Here is a 16,233-nt window from a genome sequence, read left to right on the forward strand (position 1 = left end):
ACAGTTCCTGCATACTCACATAACTCCTGATCATCCCCTCAGATGATTTGTGTCCGTATGAGGATTTTAATTGGGCCTGTTGTTTGGTGAGCACTGTGAGTCTGTTCTCCACATCCTGTCTCATGCTGGGTTTCTTTTAAAAGCTTCGTAGGAAATGAATGGCATTGCTTAATCTAGTACCTTCAGGGCTATTTGTTCTAGATAAGGAAGGAAGTCGACACGTTTTTAAATATCTTAAAAAATTGGATGACAAAATATCATTTGTTTCTTTAGGATATAATTATAAGAAGTGTTATGAAATGTAGAGTAAATATTTATGCCAGAGTAAGGGTAAAAGAGATGTCATTTGACAAGTAATCCCTGTTACCCTCAGGATAGTCACTAAGAGAGCACATGAACCAGTATGGGAAACCTTCCCAGAAAAAGTCTGCTTCAAACCAAAGAAATGACTAGAATAAGAGATAGTTTTGTCCATAGTTGCTTATTTTCCATTTACTAATAAACCTGTGCTACTGTCACTGGTTCCACTGAATCTGAAACCCTAAAAAGTCACATTACATCTCTTTACCCATAATTATATTAAAGTTCCATTTTAAAGAATATGGTAATTTTTTTATCTTAAGGAAAGTGTAATCAGATGTGGTAGAGAAGGTCTCTAATCCTATTACACCTTACCTTAACCTGAAGCTGGAGACTCCTGAGTTTGAAGCCTGCCTGGGATTGTTAGATAGTGAATTCTAGAACAGCTGAGTCTCTGTTGTTAAATACATACATACATTGCATATATACATACATACATACATACATACGTACGTACGTACATACGTACCACCACCTCACTTCTGTTCTCACAGAGTTTCAGATGGGCAGTGAAGACATGCAGTATTCCTTCTACCTACTTTCTGTAGAGTTCTGCTTTTATATTCCAGTTGAAGCTATGATGATGTCTAGGCAGAAAAGGCTTCACTGCCCTCTGCTGGTCCTAAGAACATATTTGTCCATCGGTACAGTGTCCATACTGACTGGGACACATGTTCCCTCCTCACAATTGAGCATAACGTGAAATCACCAAGAAAGAAGGCGTATTCATGCTCTAAAGAGGTAATATTTTAAGTGCTTTGGAATAATGATTTCTTATACATAGCTTAAGCAGATGTTATAGCTGTGTGGGGACTGGCTTGCTACCACAAAATTATCTTACGATCCTTCATCCTGTTGTAATTCTCACCTAGAAAACAGACTATGGCTCTGGCTCTTTGAGCCACTGTCATTCTGTTTTACACCATTTTTCTGCCTTTGAATATATGGTCTCATTTTGTTGAAAAATTAGAAAAGTTTTAGATATTTATTTAGTTTATGTGTAAACAGGAAAATTATTTCAATGGATATATGACCTGGAAAGCAATATATAGCATGGCTGAGATCAATACTTAAGAAAGGTAGGGCTTCATTAACCTGTCAGATTCATGAAGAATTCTCCTAAACCTGCTCTGAAGACTGATGCAGACAGCTCAGTTTTCTGAACTTGTCTACATTTATATTGTGTCAAGACTACAGACTAGTTAGAGCTTCCATAGTTTACAATGTGCTGCATTTGTAAGAAATGGTTCTACCTTTGGTTATACTCAAGGGAAGGCAACTTAGAATTATGTTTGGGCAGAGGGGATGTCAGGCGGGGTTTCTCTACATAGTCCTGGCTATCCTGGAGTCACTGTGTAGACCAAGCTGGCTTTGACCTCACAGAGATCCGCCTCCCTCTGCCTCCCAAGTGCTAGGATTAAAGGCGTGTGCCACTACACCCAGCTCAGAATTATGCTTTATCTTATTTGAATTTTATGCTTCTACAATCTCTTTGAGACATATGGCATATTTTCTCTCATGAAAAATCGAAGAGGCTCATATATATATGTATGTATATATATACACACACACACACACACACACACACACACATGCATACATACACACACACATATATGTGAGACATGAAAGCAAAATGAGAACTATTTGGAGAGGAAGAGAATGGGGAATAACAGGTAAGTATGAGCAAACTACAATGGTATGAAAATGTCAAAGTAAAATAAAAAGTCTCACCTGGACTGAGTCTACCAGGTTAACCTCAGTCTGTGGGGAAGGCTTTGCCCTGGAGGAGATGGGAATGGGGGGGGGGGAAGGTGAGGGGGACGGGAGGGGGGAGAACAAGGGAATCCGTGGCTGATATGTAGAACTGAATTGTATTGCAAAATAAATTAAAAAAAAAAATAAAAAATAAAAATAAAAAAATAAAAAGTCTCGTTCAGAATAGGCCTTTGCACTGTTACTGACATGAAGATCTAAAATGTGAAGGGGCTAATGTATAACCCACTCACTGGGTGTGTTTATGCAGACTCTAGAAGGAACACATGATTCAGTGTAGTTTCTGCTAACACAACAGGCAGAACCACACACATTTTGTCCATGATTTCCCATGGAAGAAAGCATCTGAAGTGAGCAAATGAGGCATCATGAAAACCAAACATGGCCTTCCCCTCTTTCTGCCAACATGGTCGGCATCTGTTTATAGTCACCTTACAGAAGGAACCATAGTTATAGGTAGTCCCCTCCATGGCAGTGCACAGCCCTGTCTTGAAAGGAACTTGCATAGTATATGACACATGATTCTTGCAGGCCAAATCACAGTCACCCTGCTTGTAAGTGTGTAAGACTAAATTTCCTGGTATAACTAGTGCTTGCTCTAGCTTTAGGATTGGTATGCCCTAGATCAAGAGGGAAATTACATCAAACATAGCATTCTCTTGGTATCTTATTTGTGTTACACATCCCTAATAATGAACTTTCGCTGCATAATTATGCATATAACCTTAACAGTAATGATCTTTAGTATTGAACATTTCAGAAGAGAATTCAGCTTATTAAATTGCTTAAAAAAATTTATCAAAAACTGTACTTCTGATTACAAAAAAAAAGATTAATTCAATTACAGAAGATAAAATGGATCACAATTTTTTTATCTACCCTGTTATGTTACCTACTATTTGCTAAGAAGTGGTGAATTATTTAATGAATTTTTAAAATATATCCTAGCCAGAAACAGTGGTATGCACGTCTGTAATCTCAGCACTCATAAGGCTAAGGCCAGAAGATTGAGAGTTCTGAAACAGTCTGGGCTGGATAGTAAGACCCTGTGTCCAAAAAATAATAATATTAAAATTCTTGGGCCACTGAGATGGATCAGTTGATAATGATGTTTGCCAGCAACCCTGAAAACTTGAATTCAATCCTCAGAATCCACATAGTAGAAGGAGAGAACTCATTCTACAGGTTGTCCTCCAATTTCTGAACACAGGCTGTAGCACGCGCGCGTGTGCGCACACACACACACACACACACACACACACACACACACACACCAAACAAATAAATGTTAAAAAAAAAAAACCATAAATCGAAGTAAGAGAAATTTTAGATTACTAGAGTTTTAGGTTTAGGTTGTGTTGGATTTTAGTATGCATCCCAGTTATAATAACTACACAGTACACACCCTATACCCACCAGAGTAGTAGATATTTTTTGTATAATCTATAATTCAAAGAATTATATTAATTCTATAATTAATAGTATAGCTACTGTTAAAATTCTCATTTGGGTAGGTAAAGTAACCAAGACTTTAAAGGATTTCATAGAGAGCCTACAGTTGTCAGTTGAACATGAGTGCAGTGTTGGTTACTAAGCCTTTAAAGAAATCTTTTTATCACCTCTACAATTAACTATAGCACCTGTGACCTTCTGAACTGTCATAATCTGCCTACACTGTGCTGATAGATATTTCATGTTCTCGCAGAAACTTGCCCCTGGAGTTAGCCAGTTTGCCTACACCTGTGTACAGGACCACCCCATTTGGACAAATCAGCAGTTTTGGGAGACAACTTTTTACAATGCAGTACAGGAGCAGGTTCGCTCCCTGTATCTCTCAGCAAAAGAAGACAATCATGCCCCACATCTGAAGCAGAAGGTAAGAGAAGCAAGGACCTTATGTGTGGTTGGGGTTGACTTTAAGGAACGCTCAGGCAGATGTTCCTGGACAAAGGGACTCGACTTACTTGGTTCCTGAGTGTTAGCAAGCCCTATGGTGAGCGTCTTTCTTCCTTTGATTCTGGCATTATATTTTTCAATAATGACCTCATACTATAGTTCTTTAGCACTAGAATTGTTCTGTTATATTTTGATGAGAATTCCTTGAAAACAACTGAAGAAAACTGAAAAGAAGGAACAAACCTAAAATAGGCCCAGGTATAAGCCTACTTACTGCTTACTTCCTTGAAGAAGTCCAAGTTTAGTTTAGCTCAATGATAGAATGTTTTTACCTAGCGTGCTCAAGGCCTTGAGTTCAGGTACCAGCACTGGAAGAAGAAAGAAAAGAAATTGAAATAACTGACTATAAAGATAAATGTAAAATTCAGTAGTCCTTTTTTAAAATTTTGTCAGCAATAACCTACGTCTGTCTTTATTTATTCTATGTGTGTGTGTGTGTGTGTGTGTGTGTGTGTGTGTGTGTGTGTGTGTGTTAGCAGTATTTGCTGTATACACATGTATCTAAATATCAGGAAAATTAAAGTACTCCAGTTTTTAAATGTCACTTACTAGCTCTCTGTTCTTATACTGACTAATCACATTACCCCTACACTTCCTCATTGGTGAAATATGTAGCTGTCACTATTGTAAGATTTTCATGTCTGTTGGCACACTCTTAAGTAGTAAGTATTAGAAGTCATCATCCTCATGAACTGAACTTAAAGCAGCCTAAAGACTCAATGTAGATTTACTTAAGAGTAATTTTAAGATCAACCTTTTGAACTGGAGATTTTGGGGAATATGTCACTGCAGATTCTGCCCATCATCTTACACTTTAACTTATCTCTAGATAGGATGGATTATCCTAGGCATCTGAGAGAAGCTACGCAGTCATATTCAAATACATCTGTGCTTCATCATCTTAAACAAATTATTGGTTTATTATTAAGTAGAAGAGTAGAAACTTTAATAACAAATAGCATTGACATGTGTCTGATTGTTATTGTACAAATGTGAATTGTTTGCTTAATTTAATTAATATTCACATTTGTTGTTGTTGTTGAAACACCAAATGCACCACTTAAGGTATAACTTGTAGCAGATGCAGAGACTGTTTTCTGGGGCCACACCCAGGAATAATCAGACTGTTAGGATGGATGCCTTTGTCAATTTTTAAGCAGCTGGGATTTGCTGACATTGATATATCTACAAAGCTGTGTCACAGTTGCTGTGTCCTTCCTTCTGAAAAAGAGTCCTAACCCTGAGCCCTAGATTAGATACAATGTATGTTTTAGCTCTCCATGGCTAGATAAAATACTATGCAGATGTGAGTTGCTATGACCAGCTCTCTCTTCAGCCTTTTAGGAAACCTATCTTTAAAATCCCAGTTATCTACTTATGTGTGTATGTGATAATTTTTGACTATCACATTACAAGGAGATCTACCTATACTTTTTGTGACCTTGATCATTCCATTTCCTCTCAAAGAGCAAAAGAGAAAAAAAGAAAAAAACAATAGTTTTAGCAGATACTACTGAAGTATTCCTGTAAGGGCAGTTATGGGAAATCCATGTTAATTCTTGTAACTAGTAGCTTCAAAGAGGTAAAGCCACAGAGTGAAGTGTAAACAGTGAAATGTTAGTGAGAAACCTGCGTCTGTATTTTGCTACTGCTTCTTTGAGTTTGCCGTGTGGTGCCAACAAAGGCATGTAGGCCAGGGGTAAAGACTGCAGTGTCCTTTGGTTGTTATGCTGAGTTTCACTCTGCGGATACAAGTACTTAATAAATGCTTCCCATGATTTTTAAGAGATTGAGTCCCACATGCTGACGTACAACAATAATCCCAGTACTTGGGAGGTGAGGGCAAGAGGATCAGGAGTTCACAGCTATTTCAGCTATACAGCAAATTCAAGATGAGATCCTTTCTCAAAATCAAAAAGGAGATCCATTTTCCCGGTTTTTAAACGTTTTCTCCATATTTTCCTTAAAAATGGTATATACTGATAAAAATTATACTAAAAGATACAGAATATCCCAAGAGAAGACCTAGATTTAAGACATGGACAGATTTCAGCACCTTCCATGTCTGTGGAGCACACGCGCAGTGACGGGCACTCACCTTTGGCTTGTTTTGCTTTATCTTCTGGGTTAAGCTTCCTGACGGCCAGTATCAGGAGAAGACAGCAATGGACTTGGCAGCCGAGCAGCTTCGCCTTTGGCCTACTCTGAGCAAGTCCACTCAGCAGGAGCTGGTGCAACACGAGGAAAGCACCGTCTTCAGTCAGGCCATTCACTTTGCAAACCTCATGGTCAACCTGCTAGTTCCACTCGACACAAGTAAAAACAAACTCCTTCGAGCATCGGCTCCAGGAGACTGGGAAAGTGGGAGCAACAGCATTGTCACAAACAGGTACCAAGACGAGCACACAGCTCCTCCTCTTCTCAGAGCTAATCATGTCTCAGCAGAAACAGCAAATACTGCTGGATATATTTCAGAATTTTCCCATCTGTAGCTTGCTCAGCCCTCTGTTAAAAAACAAACCAACAAACAAAACTTTCCTTCATCCTACTTAATCACACACACACACACACACACACACACACACACACACACACACACACACACTTTCTTTTGTCTTATGACCTAATCTGGCAAAGTCTGTTACTACTGATGTGGCCCATCAGTTAGTTACATGAAACTGCTGAAGCAAAGTGCTCTGAAAAATAACTGGCGAGCAACTTCTTGTCGAAGTGATTGTTTCTTGGTCCTCTTGTTTCTCAATTTATCTATAGAATTTGTCTAGTTATGGTGTATGCATTATTTTTCACTGCTGTGACCAAAATACCTGAGAGAAATAAGAGAAGAAATAAGTACTTGTTTTTGGACAGTTCAGTCCATTATTATCTGGCCCATGAGCTTGGACAGAACATCAGGGTAACAAGTTTGTGACAGGGAGAAGGGATTATAGGGAGGGACCAAAGCAAGAGTGGTCATAAGGATACATACATTCTCTTCCCACCTCCTACTCTTTACCACCTTCCCAACAGAACCGTCATTATAAATAGTTGAGGGCCATCCAAATCTAATGACTCCTCAGAAGCCCACCAGCTGGTAAGCAAGCTCCCAATACATAAAATGTAGGGCCCATTTCATATTCAAGCCATAGCATAATGTCCTCAACCTTGTCTTCCTCTCTACTCTCCAGTGACTTCCCATGTCCCAAGAGTAAAGTCCAGAGTCTTTGCCATGACCTGCAAGGCCTGTAAGAACTGTACACTGGCTATGACTCTAATCTTTCTGCCTGTCGTTCTCTTTGTCAGCTAGCCTGGCCTTTCTACTGTACTCATCCTCAGACACTCGGAAGACTGTGCTGCCTGCTTCCTACTCCCTCAGTCTAGAATACCCTCTCTGCAGTAGTCCTAGAGTCTCTCCCATGTTTTAGATTTTTAATCAAGTGTTACCCGTCACATAGGCTTTGCTCTCTTAATCTTAACAATCTCCAGATTGGTTTTATTATTGTTTACTCTGATTGGTTGTTTTATTTTTCTTAATGGTGTTTTCCATAACTTGATTTTCTTCCCTTTTTCTTTTCTCTTTTATTTTTGTTTTTGATTTATGGGGGTGTGGTATTGAGTTTGGGGTTTTTGGAGACAAGATCTCACTAGGCTGGGCTCAAGCTTGTGATCATCCTATCAGCCTTCCACACTATTCCACCATATCACAGTCTGACATATTTTCATAATTCTGGCAAGAGAAAGGGTCATAAAAGTTGTAGTCTTCCATGTGGAAGAACATGTAGGTTTCTCAAAAGGGTTCATTTACTCTGCCTGCCGTGGTACATGTTCCACAGTCACTAGGATCAGCCACATTCCTCTTGCCTATCTGTAATGATTAACTTGGAAGGACAAGTGTTTTAGAAGGTTCTGGTAGCAGATAATAAATGACACAGTATTCCTTTGCTTTAATTTCTGTGGTTTCTAAGTTCCTTTTGGGAGAGTAATAGAAGGAATTGCTTACAAGAATAAAACTTAGTCCAATAGACGATGTTTAAATGTAGGCACATAGAACGTACTATTTCACACCTGCCACTTACAGAAAGAAACACAGTTAAGTGTGTCCCTCCTATTGAGTATACACCTCTTTTATTAAGTTTCAGTTCCTCTGTAAAGGGACTATGATGTTGTCTGTCTGGGGTTGTTTTGTTTTGTTTTGTTCTGTTTTGTTTTGTTTTTTGAAGCCTGGCCATGATTTCTTTCCTTGGCTCTCTTAGTATTGCAGGAAGTGTAGCTGAGAGCTATGATACAGAGAGTGGGTTTGAAGATTCAGAAAATAATGATGTTGCCAACTCCGTTGTAAGGTTCATTGCCCGATTTATTGACAAGGTTTGTACAGAGAGTGGAGTGACTCAGGACCACATCAGGAGTCTCCACTGCATGATACCAGGTAATCAATCACTTCACAGAGGCTAAAGAATCAAAGTGCTGCAGGTAGTTAAGTCCCAACATAATGCCTGTGCTACTGCTTGCTTTTCTCTGATTTGCTTTTTATTTCTTTTATTGTTGTTTTGTTTTCTAAGACAAGGTCTTGTATAACCCATGGTAACCTCACATTCACAGTGTACCCAGCTAGCCTTGAGGCTGGGCTTGATTTCCTGATCCCCATCCTGTGCTTCCCAAGTACTGGGATTATAGGCTTGTGCCACCAGGACAGGTTCTAAAAATTTATTACATTGTGGCAAGTGTATAGCATAAGAGTTGCATTAATTATATTCACAGTGTTCTATAAATCACCATTATTTCCTAAACTTTTCAGTCACTCAAAATAGATATTCAGTAACTAATATTAGGTAATAAATTTTGTTTCTTCAGTTCCTGCCTCTGGAAATATCTAACCTGCTTTCTGTTTCCATGAACTTTTCTGCTCTAGCAATTTTACATAGGTAGAATCATATGTTTCAAATTTTGTATCTAGCTTTTTTCAGTTAGCATAATGTTTACAGGGTTCATCCATGTGTTACTTCACTCATTTTTTATGGTTGAATACTATTCCATTCTATGGATATATGTTATTTGTTCAACCATTCATTTGTCAATAGAGATGGGTTTTTCCACCTTTGAAGATTTGTGAATGGTGATTCTATGAATATTTGCATACAGGTATCTGTTTGAGTACTTATTTTCAATTCTTTAGAGGTATATACCTAGGAATAGAATTTTATGGATTATATGGTTATTATATTTTAACTTTTGGAGAAACTGTCAAACTTCAGTTAATTTTTCATTCAAAATATCTGAAATTTGCTTTTGTTCTCCCTGGTTTATTTTCTTTCTTTTTGAATACTCTGACTCATCCTAGGAATTGTAGCTATGCACATTGAGACCCTAGAGGCAGTACATCGAGAGAGTAGAAGACTTCCACCTATCCAGAAGGTAATTACTCCACATTGCTTTCAAGGTGCAACAGCCCTTTCAAAACACAGCAGCAATGGGCTTCTGTGCCCTAGACAGTACCTTCTCAGCTGTTTCCAGACAGTTTAATGATGCATTAAAGGTTCTGGGGAGTTTGCCATACAGAATTTTGTAAACTAAAATACGAATGCTGGTTTTATTTTGGGGCGGGGGGATTCAACAAAAGAACAATAATAACCTCTTGTTAACTCTACTTTTAAACAGAGGTCATAAATTATGATTAATTCTAATTCCCAAGCACAATCTCAGGGCTTATATACCTGCCCCCACCCCACCCCACCCCCATAAAAAGAAAAGAAAAGATTTAAACAGTTGCCATAAAAGTACTGGATTCTTGAATCTGACTGTCCACAACAAACATCAAGGAAATTAAGGATTTGGCATCCCTGGTCTCCTGGATTAGAAAATCTTGGGACCTAGAAATCTGTATTTGAGGAAGCCACTCAGATAGTTACTTTGCTACTGGCCTCATGCCTATTGCAGACTAGAATTCGGGCCCTCAGCTCTCTGACAGAATTATTAAAACTACACCCAAAGGAGTGATCAGAAGCCACACAGGTAGGAGCAGCAATTCTTGTGTGGCTTAAGATATAATAGTCTTTGTTTTCTGAATTTAGTTCTAAGATTCCTAGAACCTGAAAAAAGAATAGTGCTGATTTGGGTTGGGGGGGTTGTTTTTTTTTTTTTTTATTGTTGTTTGTTTTTTGTTTGGGGTTTTTGTTTTGTTTGGTTGGTTGGTTTTGATTTTTTTTTTTTTTTTTTGAGACAGGGTCCCTTTATATAGCTCTGACTATACCTGTCCTGGAACTCACTATGTAGACCAAGCTGGCCTCAAACTCACAGAGATCTACCTGCCTCAGTCTCCCCAGTGCTTGGATTAAAGGCATGTGTCACTATGCCCAGCTGATTTAGGTAGTTTTTTATTTCTTTTTGAAAAACAGATGTTCAAGAGGAATGATTTCTTTCCTTGCCCATATCTCCCAAGAGGAATCTTACCATGTTGTTCCTCTTATACTGGACACTGAGCTAAATTTCTCATGTGTAAAGTTCATTAGTTGGCCAAAATGTCTAACCCTTTTTTTAAAAAACATAAATCCATGGCCAGCCATAGCAGCGCAGCACTGAGAAAACCGGAGCAGGTGAATCTCTGTGAGGTCAGTGCTGGCCTGGTCTACATAGTGAGTGCCAGGCCAGCCAGGACAAACAACAGAAGCTAACTATGGAGCCAGAGTGGCAGCACTCAGCTGTAGTCTCAGCACTTAGGAAGTGGATGCCATAGGACGAGGAGTTCACAGCCAACCTCATGATGGGCACACCTTTAATCTCAGGAGAAACCCTGTCCAAGGCAGAGGCAGGCAGATCTCTTTGAGTTTGAGGCCAGCCAGGACTACAGAGTAAGTTCCAGGACAGCCAAGGCTGTTACACAGAGAAACCCTTCTCCAGAAAACAAACAAACAAACAGAAAACAAACCCATTTAAGTATTTGTTTCTTCATTTACAATATAGTATTTATTGTTTTATGTAAAGTTTAGGTAAAAAGAAATGTGCAATGTAATATCTTCCTTTCCCACCCTTGTCTCTGCCATAGCCATCCTAGCACCACCTTTATCAGTTATTCATATTCTTAATGGTGTTTTTACATTTCATTTTATAAAAGGTTGTAAAATGGTTGTTTGAATGGACACTGCAAACTTTCAAGTTATTTCCCTATGTTTTTACTGTTAAAAAGCAATGCTGTAAAGAATCTTTTCATACTTGGACTTAGAAACTTCAGGTCTGCCTCCTCCCAGTCAGGCTTGGGTTGACTCAGGATTTCCAGATTATTTGTGAAAAAGTAACCTGGAACTAAATGATGGAAACCCCACAAGAGTTGCTTTTAAACAGTTACCTATTCTTAGCCCAAGATTCTTCGACCAGCTCTGCTGCCAGGCGAAGAAATTGTATGTGAAGGTCTTCGAGTCCTGCTGGATCCTGACGGTCGGGAAGAAGCCACTGGAGGTCTCCTTGGAGGTCCTCAGCTCCTGCCCGCAGAAGGCGCCTTGTTCCTTACCACTTACAGAATTCTCTTCCGAGGGACACCACATGACCAGCTAGGTATGACACAGCACATGCCATCAGAGCAGGGATCCCTGTATGGCACTGGAGATTTTATTCAGTCCATGCACAATGATTTACATATCTTTTCAAACCCAGAAAAGAAAAAAGGCAGGCTTAGTGTTGAAATCTCATTTTGTTGTCTTTTCTCTGCAGTTTTAATGTTAATTAAAATGTGAGTTTAGGAAAATTTTCTGTCAGAGAACACTTTTATTTTTTTTTAATAATTGCTTTTTAAATTTCTAACACATTGAAACCTGAGGGGTTTCCATGCATTATATAGGCTTAGGTTATTTAATATGTATTAGAACTTAAATCGAATATATATCCCAGCTTTGCTTAGCCTCTGGATATGAACTTAATAAGTGGATAGTCAGAATTTTTCAGGAGGGAGATTGGCAAATCCAGAGAATGAGGAATTCTGAGGATAGTGAACAAATATATAAGCCTCTAAATCCAATAATCCTAGTCTGCTCTGGCTCACTGGCTATGAGGCCTTCATTGCTATGTCTGTCCTGTTATCTATCACATTGCCTAAAATGCCTTCCCTCTTCCCTCTGCAAATTCAAACCCTATCTTCTCTTCAAAGTTTGCCTTCCCGCCTACATCTTGCAGAAATTATTCTCTATCCATCTAGCGCATAGAGATTATCTCCTTTTCTAAAGTGCTCAAATCCCTGAATTATCTGTACTTGAACTGAGGAGTTATTACTCACATGTTACAGTAGTATTTGTGTGGCATCCTCCCAATGGAGACCTGGAAACTGTACAAAGAAGGCCAAGATACTTCTTTTCTAGACATATCTTCATACCCACAGGTAGTTTGTATTCTCACATTCTTGTTTTATAAAATGTTTCAGTTTCTTAAACTCTTGGACACACATCTAGTCTCATGTTCCAAAGGCTTTCTGGAAGAACCATTAGACAATAGTGAATAAAAAAAAAAGAAAGAAAGAAAAAGGAAAGAACATTACTGCTCCTAGGTATAGTGGAGGATAAAGTTTATTATAAATATTTAGGAGAGCATAGTCAGAGGCAGGGACATCTGGGAGAGTCCAAGGTGGACATGACCAGACTAAGCTGGGCCATATGGGGAGATGGGAGAGGAAGGGGAGGGGAACCAGGTACAGCATCCAGGAGGCCAAAAGTACAAAAGGGGTGGGTTACCAGAATGTCTGGATTATATAGGTAGGAGCAGCCCAGCCCCAAGAACTAGAGAGTTCAGGGTAGGGGGAAGGGTATGCAAGCCAGAAGGACCCTGTGATTAGTAGGGACTGAGGGTTGTTGGGAGAACCTGGCAGTCCACTTTGATATGTTAAATAGGCACCTCAGCCATTTGTCCTGGATTTGAAATGTAACAAATACCTTTTACTACATATGGAAACAGACTTTAAAAGTCCATTATTTTACCAGACATGCTAGCTCAAGCCTATAGTCCCAGCACTTGTGAGGATGATGCAAGAGGATCATGAGTTTGTGGGCAACCTGTAGTAACAAACTATCTCCCCCACCCTACCCCAAAAAATATGTTCTCTTTTGTTTTATCATTGCATTAACTATCTTGGCTTTCCTTTCAGTATTGAAGAACACATCTTTATTATTGTATAAAGCCCATTCCTGTATGACTGCCTTAAGCCAGGTGGTTTTATATGCATATAATAGGTAAAGGAGATAGAAACAATGAGGATGGGCAGATGTCTCAGTTCCTGTACTCTTAAAAAAAAATAGTATCTCTTAGGAGTGAATTGCAGTACAGTAAAACTAATAAATGATTTGAGTGTGGTGGTACTCACGTTTAATCCCTGCAATTGGAGGCAGAGGCAGGCAGATCTCTGTGAGTTCAAGGCCAACCTGATCTACATAGTAAGTCCCAGGACAGCTGGGACTACACAGAGAGACCTTGTCTTTTTTTTTTTTCTTTTGTTGTTGTTGTTGCTTTGGTTGGTTGTTTGGTTGGTTGGTTGGTTGGTTGGTTGGTTGGTTGGTTGAGATAGGACTTCTCTGTGTAGCCGTGGCTGTCCTGGAGCTCACTCTGTAGACCAGGCTGGCTCCAAACTCAGAGATCTGCCTACTTCTGCCTCCTGAGTGTTGGCATTAAATAAAGGCCAGTGCTACCACACCCAGCATAAGAGACATTGTCTTTAAAAAAAAACCTACTGAGTGAGATTCTAGAATCTTGGCATTTTCTCTCACTGCATCCCTGGGATTGTCATCTGATGATCCATTTCTTCAGAAGAGACTCTAGACCTTAGCTATAAAGTGCTGTTGCTGAATCTGTGTCCTGTCTTCCTACAGTTGGTGAACAGACAGTTGTGCGGAGCTTTCCCATTGCCTCCATCACCAAGGAGAAGAAGATAACCATGCAGAACCAGTTACAGCAGAACATGCAAGAAGGGCTGCAGATTACATCAGCATCTTTCCAGGTACACCATACATGTTTCAGATTTTAGAATACTTGCATAGACTCTATCACTTGAGTGTCCCTAATTTAAAACCTCAAAACCCAAATCACACAGTGTTTTTAGAGTATTTTCAACTTCATATTTCCATATACACATCAACATGTATCAAGAAAGAAAACCCTTCTAGTAAAAAAATCTTGTATAAATCTAGTGATGTATCTTTTTTCTGTGGTCATGGGGTCAGAAGTTAGTGGCTGGGCATAAGAAGGTGAGTGTGTGGGAGGGTTGGCTTTGGCTTTGGATCTGACACTACACTTCAGCATTCCCTTAGCCAACAAATTGTCAGTCAGATACACAATGGCTCTTGTTCTCTAACAACTTATTCCTCAACTCCTGCTGATAAAACTTTAGGTAAAAATAATTCTCTGTTTCAGAAGGAAATAGTCTATGGCTTTTCTGTGGGAAAAGTGAAACTCTGAGAAGTTTAGCTGGAGCTAAGACATTATTGTTAGGAATGACTGAATGGCTACAGATGAAACGGTGACTTTCCGAGAAGTCTCTTGACTGACTAAACCTGTAGAAACAATGATACACACTGTGTGTGGAGAAAGGACCTTTCCTTCATTGTTTCTTTTTGAAAGTTTATGTCTACAATAGTTTGATTTTCCTGTTCTTTGCTTCTTGTTGCTGACTTCTCAGACTCCCAAGAATCCAGTGCTTGCCTCTCTCTTCCTAGTGGAGGGGCCTCAACTCATCATTCCTGTGCTCTTCAGCACATTCCTGTGCTGGTTTAGAACTTGAACCTTTCTCACATCACCTGCAGCCTCAACTACTAGGGATATTCTTACTGTTCAGCTACCAAGGAATCCTACACTTCAATGTTGCCTACCTGCACTATTTGCAATTCTTGTGTAACTGACTTTTCTATTCCTAGATTTGTTTGTATTTATGGATAAGAAGGAACCCTATTATGCTACATTCTTTCTCTAGATCTAACAGTTGAGAAATAGAACGGGAACATTTCCTATTTCACCTAGGTTAATTCCCTATCTCATTATAGAAAACATAGTTTTAAAGACAACCAACTTCAAGAGCATGATTTTTCTCACCAGCTGACAGTCTGTATTGCAAATAAACTTTCCTTTGTAGAGTTGGTTCTCTCTGCCCACCTTTACATGGGTTCTAGGGATCAAACTCAGGTTGCAAACACATTTACCTGATGAGTCATCTGGCTAGTCATACTTTTTTCTTTTAAAACTTTAAAAACTTCCAAAATCCTATAACTTCTAAAGTTATATTTCTATTACTAATGTTTTTCTATTTAATATTGTTATGTTTCTGTTCACTTTTGTTTGTTTTTGTTGTTTTCAGTGATGTGAGTAAAAGTTGTCAAGAAATCCTTAATGCTTCTAATGAGTATGTCTCTTTTATCTCTAGTTGATTAAAGTAGCATTTGATGAAGAAGTCAGTCCAGAAGTAGTAGACATCTTTAAGAAACAACTAATGAAGTTCCGTTATCCTCAGTCCATTTTTAGTACTTTTGCTTTTGCTGCTGGACAAACTACCCCACAAATCATTTTACCCAAGCAGAAAGAAAAGAACACCTCCTTCCGGTAAGAGAGATGGGTCTCTTGCCTTCAGTCCTCCATAGCTAACTGAGAGGAAGTAACCTGTATTTCATTAATGATGACTTTTCTCGTACTGTGTGTGTGTGTGTGTGTATTTTGTGTGTGTGTATTTTGTGTGTGTGTGTGTGTGTGTGTGTGTGTACATCTGCATGCACATGTTTGTGGAGGTCAAAGGATACCTTGTAGGACTCACTTTCCTCCTTTCACCATGTGGGTACCAGGGATTGAACTCAGGTCATCCAGGACATCAGTGACAAGCATCTTTATCTGCACTAAGCCATTTTGCTGGCCCTTTTAACTCCTAATTTTTATCTTATCATCTCATTAATTAAAACTGATTTTCAAAAGGATTCTCAGGTATCTGAGTTGTTATTTTTCTCCTCTTAAAAAAGAATTATTCTTTTTCTATACTTGAACAGTTTACAGCTAGAGAAAAGGAACCATACACACGTACATATCTAAAACATTTAAGAAGTAAGTGTTGCCAACCGTTATTGTCATATGATGTCAGAGAAAATTTGAAATAAAGGAAGTGCATGACTGAAGACTGGCTAATGTGATTTATGGGAA

At 39.0% G+C, this 16,233-nt stretch overlaps 1 protein-coding gene across 8 annotated transcripts in view; it reads left to right on the plus strand.

The window, feature by feature from the left end:
- Positions 1–16,233, plus strand: part of Sbf2 (SET binding factor 2) — a 359,732-nt gene that overhangs the window by 285,918 nt on the left and 57,581 nt on the right. For all 8 annotated transcript variants that reach the window (XM_052713085.1, XM_052713088.1, XM_052713089.1 and 5 more), the window contains 7 exons: positions 3,842–4,012; positions 6,225–6,481; positions 8,343–8,515; positions 9,428–9,501; positions 11,439–11,634; positions 13,929–14,056; positions 15,473–15,648. In XM_052713085.1, the coding sequence (XP_052569045.1) occupies positions 3,842–4,012; positions 6,225–6,481; positions 8,343–8,515; positions 9,428–9,501; positions 11,439–11,634; positions 13,929–14,056; positions 15,473–15,648 (1,175 nt within the window). The remainder of the gene's footprint in view (positions 1–3,841; positions 4,013–6,224; positions 6,482–8,342; positions 8,516–9,427; positions 9,502–11,438; positions 11,635–13,928; positions 14,057–15,472; positions 15,649–16,233) is intronic.

This window comes from Peromyscus californicus, unplaced genomic scaffold, assembly GCF_007827085.1.
Source record: "Peromyscus californicus insignis strain IS unplaced genomic scaffold, ASM782708v3 Scaffold_4__1_contigs__length_199733344, whole genome shotgun sequence".
In the NCBI taxonomy this organism is placed as follows: Eukaryota; Metazoa; Chordata; class Mammalia; order Rodentia; family Cricetidae; genus Peromyscus; species Peromyscus californicus.